This window comes from Natrix helvetica, assembly GCF_964273705.1.
Source record: "Natrix helvetica genome assembly, chromosome: 6".
Taxonomy (NCBI): Eukaryota; Metazoa; Chordata; class Lepidosauria; order Squamata; family Natricidae; genus Natrix; species Natrix helvetica.
The window spans coordinates 80,481,389-80,503,245 of record NC_138553.1 but is presented as its reverse complement, the minus strand read 5'-3'; the positions used below and the strand labels follow the sequence as shown (position 1 = coordinate 80,503,245).

At 43.9% G+C, this 21,857-nt stretch overlaps 2 protein-coding genes across 3 annotated transcripts in view; one reads left to right on the top strand and one right to left on the bottom strand.

Annotated features, from left to right (window-relative positions):
- COG5 (component of oligomeric golgi complex 5) overlaps positions 1-21,857 on the top strand; it is a 312,215-nt gene that overhangs the window by 20,965 nt on the left and 269,393 nt on the right. The window lies entirely within an intron of this gene.
- On the bottom strand, positions 1,808-10,472 carry GPR22 (G protein-coupled receptor 22). Of its 2 annotated transcripts, none has more exons than XM_081957104.1 (3): positions 10,362-10,472; positions 8,215-9,195; positions 1,808-4,033 (listed from the first exon to the last, which is right to left on the bottom strand). In XM_081957104.1, exon 3 carries the CDS (start codon positions 4,007-4,009, stop codon positions 2,711-2,713), a length of 1,299 nt encoding a protein of 432 aa, XP_081813230.1. In that variant the 5' UTR covers positions 4,010-4,033; positions 8,215-9,195; positions 10,362-10,472; the 3' UTR covers positions 1,808-2,710. The 2 variants fall into 2 exon arrangements, with proteins under 2 accessions (XP_081813230.1, XP_081813231.1); XM_081957105.1 differs by having other exon boundaries at positions 10,357-10,464.

Genomic DNA, 21,857 nt, shown 5'->3' with positions numbered 1-21,857 from the left:
AATAGAAGTAGGAACAGAGTAGAATAGAAGTAGGAATAGAATAGAGTAGAATAAAATAGAAGTAGGAATAGAGTAGAGCAGAATAGAATAGAAGTAGGAATAGAGTAGAGTAAAATAGAATAGAAGTAGGAACAGAGTAGAATAGAAGTAGGAATAGAATAGAGTAGAATAAAATAGAAGTAGGAATAGAGTAGAGTAGAATAGAATAGAAGTAGGAATAGAGTAGAGTAGAGCAGAATAGAATAGAAGTAGGAACAGAGTAGAGTAGAGTAGAGCAGAATAGAATAGGAATAGAGTAGAGCAGGGTAGAATAGAAGTAGAAATAGAGTAGAGCAGAGTAGAATAGAATAGAAGTAGGAATAGAGTAGAATAGAATAGAAGTAGAGTAGGATAGGGATAGGATAGGATAGGATCGGATAGGAGTCGGAGTCAAATAACAGAGTTGTTGGAAGGGACCTTGGAGGTCTTCTAGTCCAACCCCTTGCTCAGACAGAAACCCCTATTACCATTTCAGACAGATAGCTGCCCAATCTCTTCTTAAAAATTTCCAGCGTTGGAGCAAAGAATAGTATTCTTATGACGAACATAAAAATAATCTTGTTATTATTATTATTTTTTTGGTCCCTGTTAACAAAATAATTCAGTCATGATTTCACAGTGGTTATCTGGGCCTCCACAGAGCGTAATTAAACAAGAAATCAAGATAGCGGCCGCAATGATATGATTGCTCTCTTTTTTAAGTGCGCTGAGCAGAGCCATTTATTGTGAATGCCACCTGGATGTATTTTTTTAACCATACCCCGCAAATACTGATTAGCTCCTTGTATGAGTGCGTCATTGAGTTTATTCCTGTCCGTTTTTCTTCGCCAAGATTAACGCAGAAGTAAAATTGACAGCCTTCAATGCTTTCTAATGGAACATCTGCGGAATAAGATCACTGCTTTCTTTGAATGTAACCTTTGTACTATTTCATGGTTTTTTTTAAAAAAAAAATAGAAAATTGGGTTTTTGTAACACTACCAGTCAGGCGCAGGTGACTAGATCTGCCCGTATAAAGTTTAAGCTACTACTTCATTGTATTCTGCCTATAATACAGGAATCTTCCAGATCTTTTAGGAATTAACTCTGAAAATAGGACAGGTAGCCCTCTACTCACAACCACAATCTAGCCTAAAATGTCTTGTTGCGATGTGAGACGCTTGATAAGTGAGTTCTGCCACCACCACCCCTCTTTTGCGATTCTTTCTTGCCACCGTTGCTAAGTGGATCACTGCCGTTGGTAAGTTAGTAAGACGGTTGTTTAGTAAATCTGGCTTCCCCATTGACTTTGCTTGTCAGGAGGTCGTAAAAGGGGATCGCGCTTCCGCCGGTATACGGCGACCGTTGTAAATATGAACCCGTTGCCAAGCATCCGAATTTTGACCACGTGACGGTAGGGATGCTACAATGGTCGTAAATGTGAAAACAGTCCTAAGTCGTTTTTTTCAGTGCTGTGTTTAGTTCGAAGGGTCATTAAACATATTATTGTAAGTCGAGGACTACAGATAGCACAGTTGCCCAGTAAAGAGATTTTTCAAAACTGCAACGCTGCATTGTTTGAGAGTAAGACTCGTAAGCTGTGGCTTAATCATATGATTAAATTATGTATCTAAGGCAGCTTGGCAGCCTAGAGCATAAATAGCGACTCTCTTAGGTGACTCTAAGTGTGTTGGATATGTTCGCCTTGGGTTATTTATACAAATAATAAAGGCAGGATACAAATAAATAAATATGATTACTATGGAATAATAGCCAAACAATTGCCTTTTCTTCTTTTCTTGGACTGAGGTTTTTGATTTGGCAAAACATTTTGGATTATCAACTGCAATTTGCTTAGAAATAGGAACAGCAAGCAATTTAGCAGTGTATAAAGCCCATATTTCTGGACTGAAACATTGATATATACGCACGGAAGAATCTTTTAAAACACGCAAATTCATTCCTGTTAGCCAAACAGAAATTTAGGAAGAATTAAAAAAGAATTACACTTTAGAAAATTCTTACTGTCCAGTAGTGTTTCACTTATTGAAAAGCAAACCTCTCTCATGCTGAGTTTAATATGTATATAAAAAACCATCATCCTTCTGATGAAAACTATTTATAAAGGAATATATTGCGGCTCAAAATAATAGAGTACCTTGAACTCCACAAAGCTAGTGGCTATTTGGGGTACAAAGCTATAATTTTAAGCTTAGAAATTATAACTGAGAAAAAGTTTTTCAGTTTATTGTCAGAAACCTGAATACGGTGCCAAAATAAGGCGCGCGAGCGAATAGGCCTTACCGACCTGCATTATTTCTCTGGCCCAAACTTTAAAAAAACAAAGCTTTACATATTTACAAGCAAAAAAGACGGGTTTTTTTTTAAAGTGAGCACTATTTTAAGGCTTTTCTTGTTAGAAAATATTTACTTAAAGGTATATTGGAGGAACAGAGTATTGACAAAATTATAGCCAGGATTTTACAAACCGCCATGCAACACATGTCTCAAATAATGTGGAAATAAATAACACCATTTCTGTTCTGTCTTGAAACGCACATCAAACCATCACAGCCTGGCTTATATTTTCTCTCCCTTTAAAAAAAAAAATCTCCGTATTTGGCAGTCGTGGTTTATCCTTGACTCCCCGCCTCCCCCCCCCCCCTTTAAATAATCCAGCGGATACGGGAATCTAATCCGTTACCACTTGAGGTACTAAACACTTCTGCCTCACTTCGTTGTCTTCAAAAGTGATAGCCTTGCTTCTCTTGGGCTCGATCCAGGAGTTGTGGATCACAGCACTGTTTGGAATCGGGTCAGCTTCCACGATGGAAACAACTCGTTTCTTCATTTTGCTTTTCAAAACTTTTTGAAACTTCTGTCTGGTGAAGGCGTACAGGAGAGGGTGGAAGATGGTGGTCCCGTAAGCCATGACCAGGAAGCACAATCTCAGCTTTACCAAAAGGTCACTGGGTCCCAAACATAAAATGATCGTGTTTAGGACGGTGATTGGTGTCCAACAGAGAAGAAAAGTGGAAATGATCAACAGCGACATGCGGAAGACTCTTTTCTGCCGTTCGCGGCGCTCCCGGTGTCTCTTCACCGCCCGCCGTAGAGCGATGATAACTGAAACGGAAGTCCTTACGCCGAAAACCACATTTCTCCCTCCACTGGCGTGTGGTGCCTCGGTGGGCTCTTGTTGGGTGGCCAAGGAAATGGTCTTCTTTTTCGCTTTCTTCTTCTGCGCTGTGGAAAACCGGGTGCCGATGCGGATGTTGAGCGCCTGAAGTATTTTGCTGTACGTGATGAGCATCACGACCACTGTGAAGAAGAAGGTGGGAATTTGCACCAACAGGTGATAGTACATGCCCAGCTCGGTGTGGTACTCGTTCGCGCTGACGCACAGCAGCGTCTTGTTCTCCCAAGTGTTGGCGCTGTGGGCACTGAAGAAGTTGACCTCGATGAATGGGATCAAGAAGGAGAAGAAAGAGACAACCCAGATCGACGTCATGAGGACCATGGCCCTTCCCATCGTCAGGATCCGGTTGGCGGGTTTGACGGAGATGTCGTAGCGGTCCAGTGTGATGGCGAAGACGTTGATGGCGGTGGACATGCTGGCAAAGGACACGCAGGCCTCGTGGAAGCAGCAGATGAGGGCAGAATTGTTCTCCAGTGGGAGCAGGAGGATGACGATGGTTAGCGGGATGCATCCCAGGCAAATGATGACGTCGAGAACGTGAAGATTCATGGTGATAATATTACTGACCGAGTTGATCAAGTTGGATTTCATACAGTAAAGTACCAAGACGGTGAGGTTGCTGCCGAGCCCCAGGACGATTTCTAACATGAGGAATCCGGTGAGGGAAACTTGAAAGCTGAGTGGGTAAGATAGTGGCTGGTACATATTGGGCTCAGAGTCACTGATGGCATCACGGACAGTAATGTTAGATTCAGACTGCATGTTGGCTTCTGGGACGGAAGAGAAACACATCCTTTCTCCCAAGTTTCTTTTGCTCTGAAAGACAGAGAGAGTAGTTAGGAAGCGGATTGATTTGGGGCGCTCTCTCTCTTTTTGCTCTCTTTTTTAAAATTTTGATTATCTGCAGAAAACAATTTCCATAGTTTCATCAGCAGTGATATATATATATACTCTGTGTGTGTGTGTGTGTGTGTGTGTGTATACATTCGTACATACATACATACATACATATATGCATATATGTTGTATTTGTGCTGATAAATAAATAAAGGGAGACTAGTATATATCTATTTCAAGCTATTTAGCTCTCATCAGCTAGCCATACCCTTACTGGGATTTGATATATATATACACAAACATACATACATGCATACAAACACACACTGCTACCTGGTTCCAGAAATTAGAGATGGTACAAAAGAAATGCTACTCTTTTTTTTTTAAGGACAAGGTGTGGTGCATAAGAAAAGCTTGCTTAGCTTTGAATTCCATGTTTAGTGAAGATAGGTAAAGGATGGATGATTGGGTGGATGATGGATGGGTAGATGGATGATGGATAGGTAGGTACGGTAGGTAGGCAGACAGGCAGGCAGGCAGACACATGATAAATGGGTGGGTAGGGGGATGGATGGATGATGGATGGATAGGTGGACGGATGGGTAGGTACAGTAGGTAAGTAGGTAGGCAGGAAGGCAGACAAGACAGATAGGCAGGCTGACAGATGATCAATGGGTGGGTGGGTGGGTGGATGGATGGATGGATGGATGGATGGATAGATAGATAGACAGATAAATAGTCTGTCTTCTGTCTGTCTGTCTGTTTACCTACTGTACTTACCCATTCATCCACCTACCAGGTGGATGGATAGGGTAGGTATGGTAGACAGACAAACAGAAGATCGATTGATAGACAGACAGACAGAAAGTGGATGGATGGATGGATGGATGGATGGATGGATGGATGGATGGATGGATGGATGGGTGAGTGAGTGAGTAGGTGGGTAGGTAGGTAGATGGATGGATGGATGGATGGATGGATGGGTAGGTAGGTACGGTAGGCAGACAGACAGACGATAAAGGGATGGGTAGGTGGATGGATAGAGGATGGATGGATGGATGAATGGATAGATAGATAGTCTGTCTTCTGTCTGTCTGTCTGTCTGTCTGTCTACCGTACCTACCTACACATCTATCCATCCATCCTTCCACCTACCTACCCACCTACTCACTCACTCACCCATCCATCCATCCATCCATCCATCCATCCATCCATCCATCCATCCATCCATCCATCCACTTTCTGTCTGTCTGTCTATCAATCGATCTTCTGTTTGTCTGTCTACCATACCTACCCTATCCATCCACCTGGTAGGTGGATGAATGGGTAGGTACAGTAGGTAAACAGACAGACAGACAGAAGACAGACTATTTATCTGTCTATCTATATTCCATTCCTTCATCTACTCAGGTGGATGGATGGGGTAGGTATAATAGACAGACAGAAGATAGATGGATGGATGGACGGATGGGTGGGTGAGTAGGTGGGTGGGTGGGTAGGTAGATGGATGGGTAGGTACGATAGGTGGGTAGGTAGGTAGGTAGGCAAGCAGATGATAAATGGGTGGGTAGGTGAATGGATGGGTGATTGATGGATGGATGAATAGATAATAAGTAAATGGGTGGGTAGATGGGTGGAAAAAAGAAAGTATGGATGAAAACTGCAGCCTGATTTCTTAAAATTGATCTGGGAACCTTTTGATTGAAAACCAGGGTGAGATCTTTAAATAAAGGCCTTTATCAAATGGTATAATTTTAAAAAATACCTATAAGCCTTACTTTTCATTAATAGCTCCATTTCCTACAGGGAAAGTATCTGCTTTGGCTATACATTTCACTGTTATTAAAATGCATACAGTTGTAAATGGTAGGTGTCTGTATATAATGTTACAATCCAGTATTAGTCATTTAAATAAGGATCATAAATACCTAATGCCCAGTCCTATTGTTTTACACTACAGTATAAATGTACTTTTATTTGGGGGGGGTATTCCCTTTAAGGAAATTTTTAATTGCCTGCAGAAATTGCTTGTACATTGTCAAATTATGGAGTTGAATTAAGCAATAAATCACCACATATTTTTGTTACCTAATTAGGCAGGTAGGCAAGTTTGTGATTGTGCATCTGTTGTCGACAGACTGAAGTGATACACATTTGTCTACTTGTTCTAAAGTCCAACATAAAAGCCAGGACCTTAATTCAGTGAAATAGTAATTTCAACATTAGATCTTGGGCTGTGGCTACTCCCTTAGCGTTTTATTATAACCGTATTGAAATATTTCTCAGAGGCCTGAAAATAACTTTTTTAAAAATATGCTCAGCATACTAAATGGGACCCTCTAATGCTTGTTTATATTTTGATCCCACTGGAATAAGAGGAGCTTCAACAACAACAACAACAACAACAAATGCAGGTAGTCCTCGACTTACGACCACAAATTTTGAGCCCAAAATTGATGTTGCTAAGTGAGACCTTGGTTAAGTGAAGTTCACCCCATTTTGCGACCTTTCTCGCCACAGTTGCTAAGTGAATCACTGCAGTTGTTGAGCGAGTCACACGGTCGTTAAGTGAACCCGGCTTCCCTCGTTGACTTTGCTCGTCAGGGGATTACGTCGCCCCGGGGTCCCTGCGACCGTCATAAATACAAATCTGTTGCCAAGCGCCTGAATTTTGATCACATGACCATGGGCCATAAGTGTGAAAAACTTTTTCCCCAGTGCCAGTGTAGCTTTGAACGGTCACTAAGCGAACCATCATAAGTCGAAGACTACCTGCGCAAATTTGCAAAATGTGTAAATGGACATCCTGTGTAAATTTGCAAAATGCGGATTTGACTTATTTGCTCTGCCATTCTTGTTCATACAATGATCGTTGGTACAGGTAGTCCTCGACTTACAACCGTTCGTTTAGTGACCGTTCAAAGTTACAGCGGCACTGAAAAAAGTGACTTAGGACCGTTTTTCAGAGTTATGACCATTGCGGCATCCCCATTGTTATGTGACCAAAGTTCAGATGCATGGCAACTGACTCATATTTATGACGGTCGCAGTGTCCAGGGGGTCATGTGATCCCCTTTTGCAACCTTCCGACAAGCAAAGCCAATGGGGAAGCCGGATTCACTTAACGACGGCAGTAATTCACTTAACAACTGTGGCAAGAAAGGTCGTAAAATGGGGGAAAACTCACTTAACCAATGTCTGGCTTAACAACAGAAATTTTGGGATCAATTGTGGTCATAAGTCGAGGACTATCAGTAGTCTGTTCAATTAATACAAACCAAAGGAATGATACATTGGAATTATTACAATACTCGGAGGTGTTTCTTAAAGACCGGGATTTATTACGTTGTAACTTGGGGCATAAAAATCAACAGAGAATAACCATGACTTATCACCACTTAGTGGGGGCTTTGTCACGACAATAGTCATACTAAATGTGCCATAAATTGTGTTGTTTTGCACCGTATGACAAGAGAGAGGGAGGGAGGCAGGGAAAGAGAGAGAGAGGGGGTAGTTCTCAGTTTAATGACCAGAACTGACCCCCAAAATTTCTGTTGCTAAGTGAGACACTGGTTAAGTGAGTTTTGCCCCCTTTTTACGACCTTTCTCGCTTCAGTTGTTAAATGAATCACTGCAGGGGATAAGTTAGCAACTCGGTTGTTAAGTAAACCTAGCTTCCCCGTCGACTCTGCTTGTCAGAAGGTTGCAAACCCGGGACTCAGCAACGGTCGTAAGGATGAGCCAGCCTGCCGAACGTCTGAAATTTTGCTCACGGGGCCACGCGGATGCCGCAAAGATTGTACGTGTGGAAAAACCCGCTCATCCGCCGCTTTTCAGTGCCGTTTTCGCTTCCGGACAGTCGCTAAACCCGCTGTCGTAAGTCGAGGACGACCTGTGGAGTAAAGATGGAGGAAATACAGCGGGCCGTAACCCAGCCTAATCTTGTAAGGAGGGAGCTGGGAAGAGAAACCTCACAAAAATGGAACAACCTCTCTCGGCGGGAGAGTAAACATCCAGTCATATCAGGCAGGGCTTCAGTTAAACAAAAGCAGAGACGATGACAAGGGAGAAGGTCATTAAAATGAAATATATTTCCTGCTCTGTTCTTTGGCGGAGTGTTAAACATAAAGGGGTCGGATGTCGGAAGCCCCTGACCTTACCTGAATTGGATCCCCTCACAGGACTTTCAGCTTGTCGTGAGTTCCCACATGGTGTCGCTGACAGATTTTTTTGACAGGCGTTTTGGCAGGGCGGACTGCCGGTACGATCCGCCTGCCTGCCTGCCTGCTGGCCTGCTGGACGAATATTTTACTTTTCCTTCATTTCCAGCGCTTTCCCGCTGCCGTTTCCCGAGACACCGCCACCAACCTCGGACGCCCCCAAACACGTAAAATCACCCGGCAAAGTTCGACGCAACCAATGGTGGTGTAGACACATCGGTTTTCGTTGCAAAGGACCGCGAAGGGTTCATAAATTTGTATCCTTCGGGAGGTTGGGGCACCGTTTTGTTTTGTTTTTTAAAGAAATCCCTGAAGTTGCACAAAACGTAAATGAACCAGCTTCAAAAGCTTTACTCCAATGTCCTCCCACGGCACTTTTAAATTGGTTTGCAGTGTCTTTCTGCTCATTAGGCCGCAGCCTCCGGTTTTATAGAAGAAATCGACGCCGTCAATATTAATACGTTTGGCCGAAAAGCCAGGGACAGCCTCAGCTGGTTTATCCTACGCATAGTTTCCATAAACTTTTAGTCCTTGTAAGCGACGGACCCAAGGAACACATTCCCGAGATAGGAAATTAATTTGGGATTGCTCCTGGTTCTGTCAGTTTTCCTTTCGCAGTCCACAACCTTGGCTGTTCCTTCGTCCACTGGTGGCATGATACTGTATTGTAATTCCACTTACAGGAGAGGTTCACAATTGAACCTTAGTGAGGAAATCGTCATGTCAACACTTCCATTTGGACGGGGCTTTGCACTACCCGTCGTGGAAATCATAGCTTAGGTCTCCGTTCTTTTTCTCCTTTGAAGTCTGCCGTATAAGCGCATCTTGCAAAAAAACCCCAAAAAACCCTTGCTATTCAGATTCCTAGATAGACGTATTGTTCATGCCGTCGTTAAGCGAGTCCAAGTAAACCGTGAAAACCTTTGGGGGAGGGGGGGGTTAAAAAAAGGAAAAAATAAGACATTCAATTCTAATTCGAAGAAAGCGATCCATGACAGATACGATCTCCCATCACTCCCCAAACCACGCGGACCGTGCGCAATGCCTTTTTTGGGGTGTGGGTGGGAAGTTTGCAACGTTTAAGGGAGATCAAAGCATTTCCAAATATGGCTTGTTCTCCCCCCCCCCCCACCTCCCCCAAACAGATCTTCGAGCTTGATCTTTTAAATTGGACGTGTTTAAAGATGGCATTCGAAGCAGAGGATGGCAGCCGTAGGGAGGGTGCCGTCTTTTCTGAATGCATTTGTAATAAGGGGTGGGGGGGCAGAGGCGCTATGAAATGCAATGTAAAAGATTCAGTTGCTTCGCCAACATTTTAATTCACCTTTTTTGGGGTGGGTTTTTTTTTTTTGCCTTTTCAATCCCTACCTGTATATCCACTTCCTTGCGGCTTCTTTTCCCCTCCAAACATATCTTCGGTCACGAAGCATGTGAGAACAGGGGCACCCCACAAACCGAGCCTTACTTCTCCCACCCAGCAAATAAAAAAATTTGCCGTATGACCCAATCTTCCCCCAAGGAGCAGCTGTCGATGATGGATGGGTTGGAATAGATGCGTGGCTGACCAATAATTTGATGGAAGCCCACCTTTTGTTTTTCAACCACGCAAAGGAACACCTACCCGCTAGAACTCAAACCGCACGCTCTCCGAAGAGCATTCCCCCCCCTCAAACCCTCCCCATTGCATATTTTCCACCTCTCCAATTGAAACATGAAAAATTGACAATCGTGCCAACTTTGCGGGCATCCATCAAACAGAAGCCCGAGAAGTCAAAGCAGAATTTTAAGCTGAACTTGAAAGACATATGTGTGTGTGTATGCATGTACATCCATATGTATGGTGCAGGTATATATTTATACATATATATATATATAGCCTGTGTATATGTGGGTGATGTATGTGTTTGGGTAAACATACACTTTTCTCTCGAGAGCACCAACAGGATTTCATTTTCAACGTGAGCCACGGGGCTCACAGTAAAAAGAAAATAAAAGACAATCAAAGTTATCTTTTAAAAACATTCCCAAAACTCTTCTCTTTACATGCTGCCGAGACTGTGGATTGTAATAAGCATTTCGCACCTTACCTCCAGCGAGGGCTGCGCGAATTCCCGAAGACGGTTGAGCAGTGCCAGCTCGGCGGGATTCATGCTGGCGCGGTTTTGTTTGGCTCCTTCACTTGTTCGCCGAGTCGAAGGGAAGGGAATCCGAAGCATCTCCCCCACCCCACCCCACCCCAAAAAAATCCAGCCTTGGCTATTGTTTCAGCGTCTCCTGCTGGCACACCGCTGGTAACGCCGAGCCCACCGCCTGCTGCAGTCTTTCTCGCTTCCTCCAGCAGAATCAATAAGCATCTGCAAATGCATCGTGACAGCGGTTTAACATCTGGAAAGCTGCTAGGATCTTGAGAGGTTCAGCAACGTTTGTGGGGAGGTGTGTGGGGGGGAAAAGGCGGTTTTGCTTAAAGCTTTGGGTCTGGGGAGGGTTGGGGAGAAGGCTTCGTTCGATCCGCTTGGGCAGAATGACAAGCCACCTTCTCCTCTCTTCCCTTCACTGCAGAGCGATGCGCTGCGTTCGCTATCTTGCGATTGGCCAGGGATGTTCAGGCTTTAAAACCCGTGCTGAGTATGGGAGTGATTATTTTTTTAAAACCTCTCCTCCGAGGAAATTCTTCTTTCAAGGGCTTTCCAAAAAAAACCAGAACCCACCAGGATTGGCGTAGGATGCCTCTGGAGTCTACTGAAGAGATGGGATTGAAAGCGCTGTGGTTTGGGACGACGTCCTGCACCAGCAGACGAGAAATCCCCCATTTCAATCGGGGGGAACAGGTGGAATATGCACCACGGGTAATGCATAATATATTTTCAAACAGCCGTATGGCATCCAGCCTAGGTTTTGATCGGGTTCCTTGTTACACAGACGTTTCGGATGGAAACCGAAGCCATGGGGTGACCAAGAGTTTGAGCTTTGGTGCTTCCTCTGAGCAAAGTGTTTCCAAAATTAAGAGTGCCGAAATTAAATCTTATGTACGTCGAGTCCTTATTGATTAGCCCTTGGCCCATATCAAAGTGCAACGTTCCAGAAACAAATGATTGCTAAAATTGGATAATAGCAATTTAAAATGAAATGTGATAAAACACAATTTTAAATGGAATGGGAATGAAATATGATTTAAAATGGGTTTGGAATAAAGTACGATTTAAGATGGAATCGGAATAAAACACAAGTCTAAAATGAAATGGGAACAGAATGCAGTAATTTAAGATACAGATAAAATAGGATAGAATTATATTTCGGCGTCACTCCTACAATCTGCCCCCATCGGTCCCACATACGCAGATCTCAACCGAATCATTTGGTATAGGTACTGTGCTGTGTTAAATCTTATTTTCAGTTTCTGGCCGCACCTAAAGTAAAGTTGTTTTGATATAGGGGATCCCAATGGGTCCTTCGTTTGGTATATGGATCAAAGGTACCTGTGATATTTAAGCTAAGGAAATCCCAAAGGTGCTTTTTTTCCCCCCAAGAGGCAACTGGACTTTCTGGTTTTTCTTTGAAGATGTTTCACTTCTCATCTCAAGAAGCTTCTTCAGCTCTGACTGGATGGTGGGGAATGGAAGGATTGATGCTCCTTGCAGACAGCTGGTCATTTGCATCCTTTTAGAGGGTCGTTGAAGCACTTGAAGGTTTCTCTGTGTCCTTAGGGTCACCTGAGTGGTGCAAATGGTTACTGTACTCTGCAATTTTTTCCTCTGGGAATCCATTCCTACTCCCACACCATTCCAAGGGTATTCATCCCAAATTGCATAGCTAAAAGTCTCAATCTTCCAGATCATGGTTGTCCCAAGAAAGTGGTCTTTGAAGCACCTGGAGGTTTATGTGTCCTCAGGGTCACCTGAGGGGTGTAAATACTCCAGCAAGGAGTATAAATCCTTCCATTCTCCCACTATCCTGTCAGAACTGAAGAAGCTTCTTGGATGAGAAGTGAAACGTCTTCAAAGAAAAAACAAGAAAGACCAGTTGCCTCTTGAAAAAAGCACCTTTGGGAAAGCACCTTTAATTTTAACTCATTTTTTAAATGTATTGTTTTATAAATTCGATTTGTTTTTTTGGTTATATATTTAATTTCTTTTTAACTTTTCGGGATGTGTGTTTTTTAATGTTGTACGCCGCCCCGAATCCTTTGGGAGAAGGGCGGCATATAAATCCAATAAAAACAAAACAAACAAACAAACCATGACCTGAATGACAGAGAGTTTCTACAGACTTTTAGCTATACAATTTGGGATGAAGACCCTCGGTATGGGGTGGGAGTAGGAACGGATTTCCAGAGGGAAAAAATGCAGACTCAGGAACCATTTGTACCTCTCAGGTGACCCTGAGGAGACAGGTAAATCTCCAAGTGGCCTCAACGACCCTCTAAAAGGATGCAAAGGACCAGCTGCTGCAAGGAATATAAATTCCTTCCAATCCCCCACCATCCAGTCAGAGCTGAAGAAGCTTCTTGGATGGGAAGCAAAATGTCTTCAAAAGAAAAACCAGAAAGTCCAGTTACCTCTCGGGAAAAAGCACCTTTGGGATAACCACGACCTGGATGGTTGAGAATCTCCATAGATACACTAAGGAAAGTTTTTTTTTTAAATTTTAATTAACCCATCTTCTAGTGGGCCAGGGAGGTCCACAAAATTTGGGATGCACTGGGAAATAACTTGAATTTCGTCTGAATGTTTGGTGGGAACGGTTGAATAATATTCTTATGCCTGGATTTTCTCTCTCTCTCTCTCTCTCTCTCTCTTTTTTAAACACCTATGTCCATATCTTTATTCTTATTCCTTTTTGTTTTTGTGGCCATTCAATTATTTTCCTTATTTATCAAGGCAATACACAGACCATATTTTTCGGACTGTAAGACATACTTTTTTGTCTCCCAAAAGGGGGTGAAAACGTCTATGCGTCTTATAGACTGAATATTGCTGAAGCGCCATCCACCCGCGAGCCATTTTTTGGCTTCCGCACACCTCTTTTTCAGGCCTTTTTGGGGGGGGGGGACGTTTTGAGGCTTTTTTGGCCATTTTTTTCCTCAAAAATGGGCCGAAAAAAGCCTCATAAACAGGCTGGAAAAAGCCTCACAAATGGGCTGAAAAAAGCCTCGAAAACAGACCAAAAAACCCCTCAAAAATGAACCAAAACCCCCCACAAAAATGAACCAACCCCCCCCACAAAAACGGACCAAACCCCCCCTCAAAAACGGCCAAAAGCCTTAAAAATGGGTAGACAAAAGGCTCCAAAAAAGGGCCGAAAATGAGGCACACAGAGGCCAAAAACCTTTTTTGTTTTATTTTGTTTTCCTCTTCTAAATTTAGGTGTGTCTTATAGTCAGGTGCATTTTATAATCCAAAAATTACGGGAGTCCTTGGTTTACAACAGTTGGTATAACGTTCAGAGTTGCAACGGGACTGACAAAAAGCGACTTGTGACCGTTTTTCACACTTAACGACCATTGGAGCATCCCCGCGGTCGTTTGATCAAACTTCAGATAGGTGGCAACCGGCTTGATTTGATGACGGTTCCATTGTCATGGGGTCCTTTGAGACTTTCTGACAAGCAAAGTCAATGCGGGAAGCCGGATTCGCTCAACCACCCTGCGACTACACTTGTGGTGACCCTGACAGGAAAGGTCGTAAAATGGCACAAACGCCACTTAATAACGGTCTCACTTAGCAACAGAAATGTCGGGCGCCATTGAGGTCGTAAACCGAGGACTACCTGTATTTTCTTCATTTAGCTAGGCAAAAATCCTACGCAGTGCAATGCTTCGAGCAATGAAGAGTAGAGTAGAATAGAAATAGAATTGAAGGGACCTTGGAGGTCTTCTAGTCCAACCCCCTGCTTAGGCAGGAAACCCTACATCACTTCAGACAAATGGTTATCCAGCATCTTCTTAAAAACGTCCAATGTTGGGGCATTCACAGCTTCTGGAGGCAAGTTGTTCCACTGATTAATTGTTCTCACTGTCAGGAAATTTCTCCTCAGTTTTGTTGCTTCTCTCCTTGATTAGTTTCCACCCATTGCTTCTTGTTCTGCCCTCAGGTGCCTTAGAGAATAGTTTGACTCCCTCTTCTTTGTGGCAGCTCCTGAGATATTGGAAGACTGCTATCATGTCTCCCCTAGTCCTTCTTTTCACCAAACTAGACATATTCCCAGTTCCTGCAACCGTTCTTCATATGTTTTAGTCTCCAGTCCCCTAATCCTCTTTGTTGCTCTTCTCTGCACTCTTTCTAGAGTCTCCACATCTTTTCTACATCGTGGCGACCAAAACTGAATGCAGTATTCCAAGTGTGGCCTTACCAAGTAGTATTAACCCTTCACGTGATCTTGATTCTATCCCTCTGTTGATGCAGCCTAGGACTGTGTTGGCTTTTTTGGCAGCTGCTGCACACGGCTGGCTCCTATTTAAACGGTTGTCCACTAGGACGCCAAGATCCTTCTCACAGTTGCTACTATTGAGGGAGGTGCCACCTATGCCAATGATGGCAAACCTCTCTCATGGCACGTGAGCTGCCGCCCCAGTTCAGCTCCGATGTGCATGCGCGCACGCCTCCCACCAGTCGGCTGGCCTTTGGGTCTCTGCCGTGACTTGCACAGAAGGCGGTGCGGTGCGTGGGTTGGTTTGCACGCATGCACAGGGGGTGCATGCAGAGGGCTCGTGCACGCATGCGCAGGGGCTCTGTGTGCATTCACGGGGGTAGGGACATATGGGGGGTGCATGCATGGTGTCATGCGCACATGCATGGGGGCACATGCACGGAGGGCGTGTGTGCATGGGGGCATGTGTGGGAAGCACATGCGCATATCCAGGGGGGCACATTTGCATGCGCGGGGGCTTGCATTGCATTTGGGGGGTTTGGGCACTCAGTCCGGAAAAGCCACCCCTGACTTATACTGTAGATTTTGTTTTTCTGGCCTAAATGTGTGAACCTTACTTTTTACACCCTTGAATTTCATTTGGTTAGATGGCGCCCAACGTGAAGCGCCTTACGGGATCTTGTTCCAATATCTCAGAGGTTGCCACAAAGAAGAGGGAGTCAAACTATTCTCCAAGGCACCTGAGGGTAGAACAAGAAGCAATGGGTGGAAACTAATCAAGGAGAGAAGCAACTTAGAGCTGAGGGGAAACTTCCTGACAGTTAGAACAATTAATCAGTGGAACAGAAGTTGCCTCCAGAAGTTGTGAATGCCCCAACACTGGAAGCCTTTAAGAAGATGTTGGATAGCCATCTGTCTGAAACGGTATAGGGTTTCCTGCCTAGGCAGGGGGTTGGACTAGAAGACCTCCAAGGTCCCTTCCAACTCTACTATTGTATTGTATTGTATTATCCCTTCTTCAGAGCTGCTTCAAGGCAGCTGCAGAACTGGGGTGATGGTTTTGTGGCCCCAGCCGAAGGTTTTTGGGCCGTCCTGCTCACCCAGCCGGGGAAGCGTCTACACTCAACGATTCCCAGAGTTCCTAATTATCAATAAAGCAAGACGGTGGGAAGTGCATTTAGGTCTCGGCTGAATCAGGATGCGCCGTTAGATCTCGGCGATGAATAATATTTTAGGCAATTGCCTGTTGAAGAATCCATTAATCTAAAATTATGCCTTGTTAATCATCCGTTCCCCACCCCCTCCGCTGTGTGGTTGCCCTGTAATGAGCTCATTAAGCAAAAGCAGAAACACCCGATTGGGTTTTTAACTGGGCAGTTTGGATGGAGGTGGACATGTTGTTCCGATACAGATGTCAGGAAGTGTCCTCTCTGAATTAAAGCCAGAACTGCTAGAAAAACAGATATTTTACTTTTTGCAAGAGCTGCTTTGGTTACTTGTAGGAATCTGGGTGCAATTCAACCAGCTGCTCGCTAGCTATCGCAGCCTTTTTGTGGCGCATCTCCTCGTTACTTACGCAACCGTCTTTTTTCTGAGAAAAGTCTACTCGCCCTATAGGCCGAGGTGGTATTCTACCGGTTCAGACCCGTTCGCGGTAGGGGAAATTGCGGGTGGCCCCACCTACCCGCCCCAGCTCTATGCCATCCCGTTTAGGCCCCTTTTTCGCCAAAAGAGCATGCATGGAGATGCATGTGTGTGTACTCACATTTGCCAACCGGTAGGGAAAGTGGCGGTGGCTCAGAGGCTAAGACGCACTGAGCTTGTCGATCAGAAAGGTTGATAGTTTGGTGGTTCGAATCCCCAGCGCTGCGTAACGGAGTGAGCTCCCGTGACTTGTCCCAGCTTCTGCCAACCTAGCAGTGCGAAAGCACGTAAAAAAATGCAAGTAGAAAAATAGGGACCACGCTTGGTGGGAAGGTAACAGCGTTCCGTGCGCCTTCGCCGTTTAGTCCTGCCGGCCAAACGACTACGGAAACGTCTTCGGACAGCGCTAGCTCTTTATATATATATAATAATACTTACTTCTTCATTACAAGAAGTATAAACAATGGTAGTAAGTTATCTCCTACACCAAAACACAACAAATGCTATCTCTTCCATACACCCGTCTCTTATGTATAAGCAAATCTTTTAAGCCTCATCGTTTCAATTTTAATGTCAGCGAAAGTGCGTTGAGAGATAACGTATCGATTTTATTCTTGATCATAAACCAAACATATATTCCTTCTTTTTTTCCTTTTTTTACTTTTGACAATCTTCATCTTTAATCCCTTCAAATAATGTCCTAAACCTAGACCTTGGTCTCTTTACATTTTTTTTTCATCTCTCTTTTATTTCCTTAGATGAGCTATTTTGGGAGTATTGTAGATCTGTTCTGTTCCTTTACGTTGGCCTATATCAAGTGAATTTTCGTTAAGTGTCAGAAAACAGCATGCTGAGTGCTTTTATAAATCAAGATGCTACCTGTTTCATGCACAAAGAGAAAATATTTACATTTGGGCTACTTGACAGCTGGCTGGCTTTTGCAACAGTTTGTAAAATTAGATAGGACAACACGAGCCCATCGTGAAAACAATTTGGGCTTTCCCCCCCCCCCCTTCATTTCTTTTTATCTCATAAATCAGGATGGTACGACATTAACAAAATCTACCAACTAGCAAATAAAGGAAAATGTTGAATACGATTTCCCCCCCTCTTATCATAGAGGCCTTTGCTTGTTAGGCGAACTTTATATAGACGCCCATGTTTCACGATGAATTTTGGGTCGGTAGTTTTGTGAAGTAAGACATCTAGTAGACTTCTGATCAGCTCCAAATTCCTGTCGCGAGTGGTAAAGTGAATGTGGCCCCATTTTACGGAGAGTTGCTGTCTTCAAAAGAGTGGCCTTGGTCTTTTAAACGCAGACGGGCTGCTGAATCTATTCCTGGTGGGCTTGTTTCTCCTGTGTTGTGCCATGCGTTGGTGAAGTGGCTGTTTTGTTTCCCCAATGTACAGATCTCCACGTGGCTGGCTGCATTGTACGGCGTATACCACGTTGCTCAGTTTGTGTTTTATCCTTGGGGTGGCAAGCTCCTGCTTTAGTGTATTCTTGGGTTTGAAGTGTGCAGGTATGTTGTGTTGGCTGAAGATCCCTCCTGAGCTTTTCCGATATTCCTGCAACGTACGGAAGGACAAGGGTGCTTCTAGGTAGCCTTTGGCTGGTGGAGCATCCCATTATGTTTTGCCCACGTACTTCTGTTTAAATTTAAAGTTGGACTTCCATTTAGGATTCAGAAGTTGAACTAGACGCAACCTCCTTAAATCCCTCCGTCCCCAGCATCATTTTACCAAGTTAAACATCACATAGGACAGTTCCCGAACTGGTATATTTATAAATGTTTCTAAAGTCTGAGTGATGAATTCAGCAACACGATTTGTTTTGGTCAGAGAGGAGAGAGTGAACCGGAAGCCTGTCTTATGTATGGTAGGATGATAAGAGTGATAGAGGAGATTAAATACCCTGTCCCTTCCTTACTGCAACTCCAGGTTTTAAAGCAAACTAAAGAGAAATTAAAGGAGGCGGTGGCTCAGTGGTTAAGACACTGAGCTTGCCGATCAGAAAGGTCGGCAGTTCGGCGGTTTGAATCCCTAGCGCCACTTAACAGAGTGAGCTCTCGTTACTTGTCCCAGCTTCTGCCAACCTAGCAGTTCGAAAGCATGTAAAAGATGTAAGTAGAAAAATAGGGACCACCTTTGGTGGGAAGATAACAACGTCCCATGCGCCTTCGATGTTTAATCATGCCGGCCACATGAGACGTCTTCGGACAGCACTGGCTCTCCAGCTTTGAAACAGAGATCAGCACTGCCCCCTAGAGTCGGGAAGACCGGCACATATGTGCAAGGGGAACCTTTACCTTTAAAGAGAAATTGTGCAAGACCTATATAGCACATATCCTAGTAGACGCTAATTGAAAAATAAAATAGTTACCTCGGTATTATTTTCTTTCTTAATTACCTTTATTCTTAGAAAGTGGCTAATGAAAAGCAGCAGCCCTTCTCTGGTTTTTGCAGAACGAGAAGTTCAGAGGAACATTTCCCGATGCATCATTGTCGATAGTTTTGGGCCAGCAGAATTGCCAGATCTAAAAATGGACATGGAAGAGGAATTGGCAGATAGAGCCATTCTGACAGCTATATAATTAGATTCACTTAATGATTGTAGATTTCTACACAGATGGACAATTTTTACTGGTGGGTTTTTGTCCTTGAAGTTTGCAACCTTTGAAAGAAGATTGTATTATTTTATTTCAAATCTGTTGGGGAGAAATGCAGGTAGACCTCGGGTTATGACCACCATCGAGCCCCACATTTCCGTTGTTGAGCAAGACCGTTGTTAAGTGATTCACTGCAGTTGTTAAGTTAGCAACACGGTGGTTAACGGAATCCGGCTTCCCTCTTAACGTTTCAGCATTAAAAAAATATTTCTTGCCCGGCCCTTCCCTTCTATCAACAATATGCAAGTAGTCCTCGAGTTACGACCACAATTGAGCCCCAAATTTATGTTGCTATGTGAAACATTGAGTTTCCCCCCATTTTACGGCCTTTCTTGCCACAGTTCTTGAGTGAATCATTGCAGTTGTTAAGTTAGTCACACCGTTGTTAAGCGAACCGGGCTTCCCCGTTGACCCTGCTTGTCAGAAGGTTGCAAAAGGGGATCTCGTGATCCCGAGACATTGCAACCATCATAAACGTGAGTCAGTTGCGAAGTGTCTGAATGTTGGTTAGACGGCCATGGGGATGCTGCAACGGATCAGAAGTGTCACACTGAAAATGGTGATAAATCACTTTTTCTATTGCTGTTGTAACTTTGAACGGTCACTAAATGATGTCGGGGATCACCTTTAAAGAATAAGACGATTGTTGCAAGGGCATTTCGACTTCTGTTTGTCTTCTGTTTCTTTTCTTTCTCTGCATGATTTTAGACTGGGCTTTTAGCAGGATTCTTTAAAATGAAATCCGGGCTTCTTTCTGGAGAAGAAATGGCGAACTGAAGACAGTTTCCGCTAAGGGCGGAGCCAACCATCATGGCTATCAAAAAAATAACATGAAAAATGGAAGAATGCTAATTTGGAAAGAGAGCAGGAATGCACCAGCAAAAACAGAACGGAGCACTTGCAGGAATAACAGCTGTGCCACTGCTCGGATAGAATTTCTCTTGGCAGTGTGTTAGAAACCAACGTCTTAGCACATTGTTCCTTAATGTAATTTGCCTTTTTCCAAGATGTGTTCAGAATTTCATAGAGGCTTTTTTTATTTCATTTTTCCAGGCTTTTTCTTTTAGGACGTTGTATTTAAAGTGGTAATGTTGTAAATGCTTAAAAACGCATCGTAAAAATGATTTTTTAAAAAGACCATATTCTACCCACACTATGAAATGCATTACTAATGTTCCAGGATGTGATTTGAGCTGATGGCTCATTTGGCTTAATGTTAAACTCGCTATGAGAATGAGCAGTCGTCTGGTTCTGACGCTTGAGGAAAGTTTGTGAGGCTTTCTTTATGTTTTGGAGCATAGTTGCGCCGTTACATCAAAGCAGGACATCCTAGGCCAGCGATGGCCAACGTTTTTTGGCTCGCGTACCATAAGTAGGGAGAGCGCAGGGGGGGGCGTGCCGCACCCACAATGCAATGCGTGACCCCCCCAGTGCGTATGCGTGCATGAGAAGCGCTGCCCCCCCCATCTTTTGCATGCTTTTTTCACCCTCCCCAGGCTCCAGAGGCTTTATAGGAGCCTGGGGAGGGCAAAAACAGCCTCCCCCCCCCCAAGGCCCTCTGGAGGCTTCAGGGACCTTCAGGAGGCTTCCCTGAAGCCTCCGGGGGGCTTAAACCTACCCTACGAGCAAACTGGAAGTCCTTTCCCGAACCACCGGTTGGTGCTCCGAAGGCTTCAGGGAAGCTCCTGAAGCCTTTGGAGGGCCTCCGGGTGAGGGGGGGCAGGGGAGGCTCTTCTCGCCCTCCCCAGGCTCCTATAAAGCCTCTGGAGCTGGAGAGGGCAAACAATGGCTTTAAAAAAGGCTGAAGGTTCGCCATCCCGGTCTTAGGCATATGTGTAAAATGGATCGTTCTTTTTGGATTATTTTAGGTTGATTGTAATTTGCTGGAACAATATGGATGGATGGATAGATGGATGGATGGATGGGGTAGGTAGGTAGGTAGGTAGGTAGGTAGGTAGATGATAGATAGATAGATAGATAGATAGATAGATAGATAGATAGATAGATAGATATCCATCATCATCTGTCTGTCTGTCTATATCACCTATCTATATCATTTATCTCTGTCTGTCTTTCTATACATCCTTCCATCCAGCTATACATCCATTCATTTGTCAGTCCATCTGTCTCTTCGTCCATCCAGCTATCCGTCATCATCTGTCTGTCTGTCTGCCTGTCTGTCTACCATGTTTCCCCGAAAATAAGACAGGGTCTTATTTTCTTTTGAACTCCGAAATAAGCGCTTGGCCTTAATTTCGGGGAGGTCATTATTTCTGAAGTGCAGGAGGCGGCGAACGTGGTCACCTCATGGCTGCTGCTGTGTTGCAATATTTTTTGGGAGGTCTTATTTTCAGGGAAACAGGGTAGATGGATGGATGGATGGATGGATGGATGGATGGATGGATGGATGGATGGATGGATGGATAGATAGATAGATAGATAGATAGATAGATAGATAGATAGATAGATAGATAGATAGATAGATAGATAGTTTCAACGTGTATGTTGAGCTTTGGAAAAAAAACAGATATTGGTCAATTTAAGCGAATGATAAGTAAGGTTCTGCGATGAAAGAAACTACCAGGAAAAGAAGATCAAAAAAGATAGGTTTGCTAAAGAAAAGCACATTATAACTGCAAACAATTCTATGTAGGAGGAAAAAATAGATGACAGAAGAAACTGATGAGGCTACACCCCCCCCCCCAAAAAAAAGGCTTAGTGAAGATCTAAAAGAAAAGAAAGAAAGGCGATGCATAGAGATTGTGAAAAAGGACCAGTTCATGATAAAATAATACACACCGGGGACCTCTATTGTGAAGCTCCTGTCTCACCAGCTTCAAAGCTCAGAATGAGCCGAAGGCAGCTAAAAGGAGCTCTCTTGTTATTCTTGCCATGCTTTGCCGA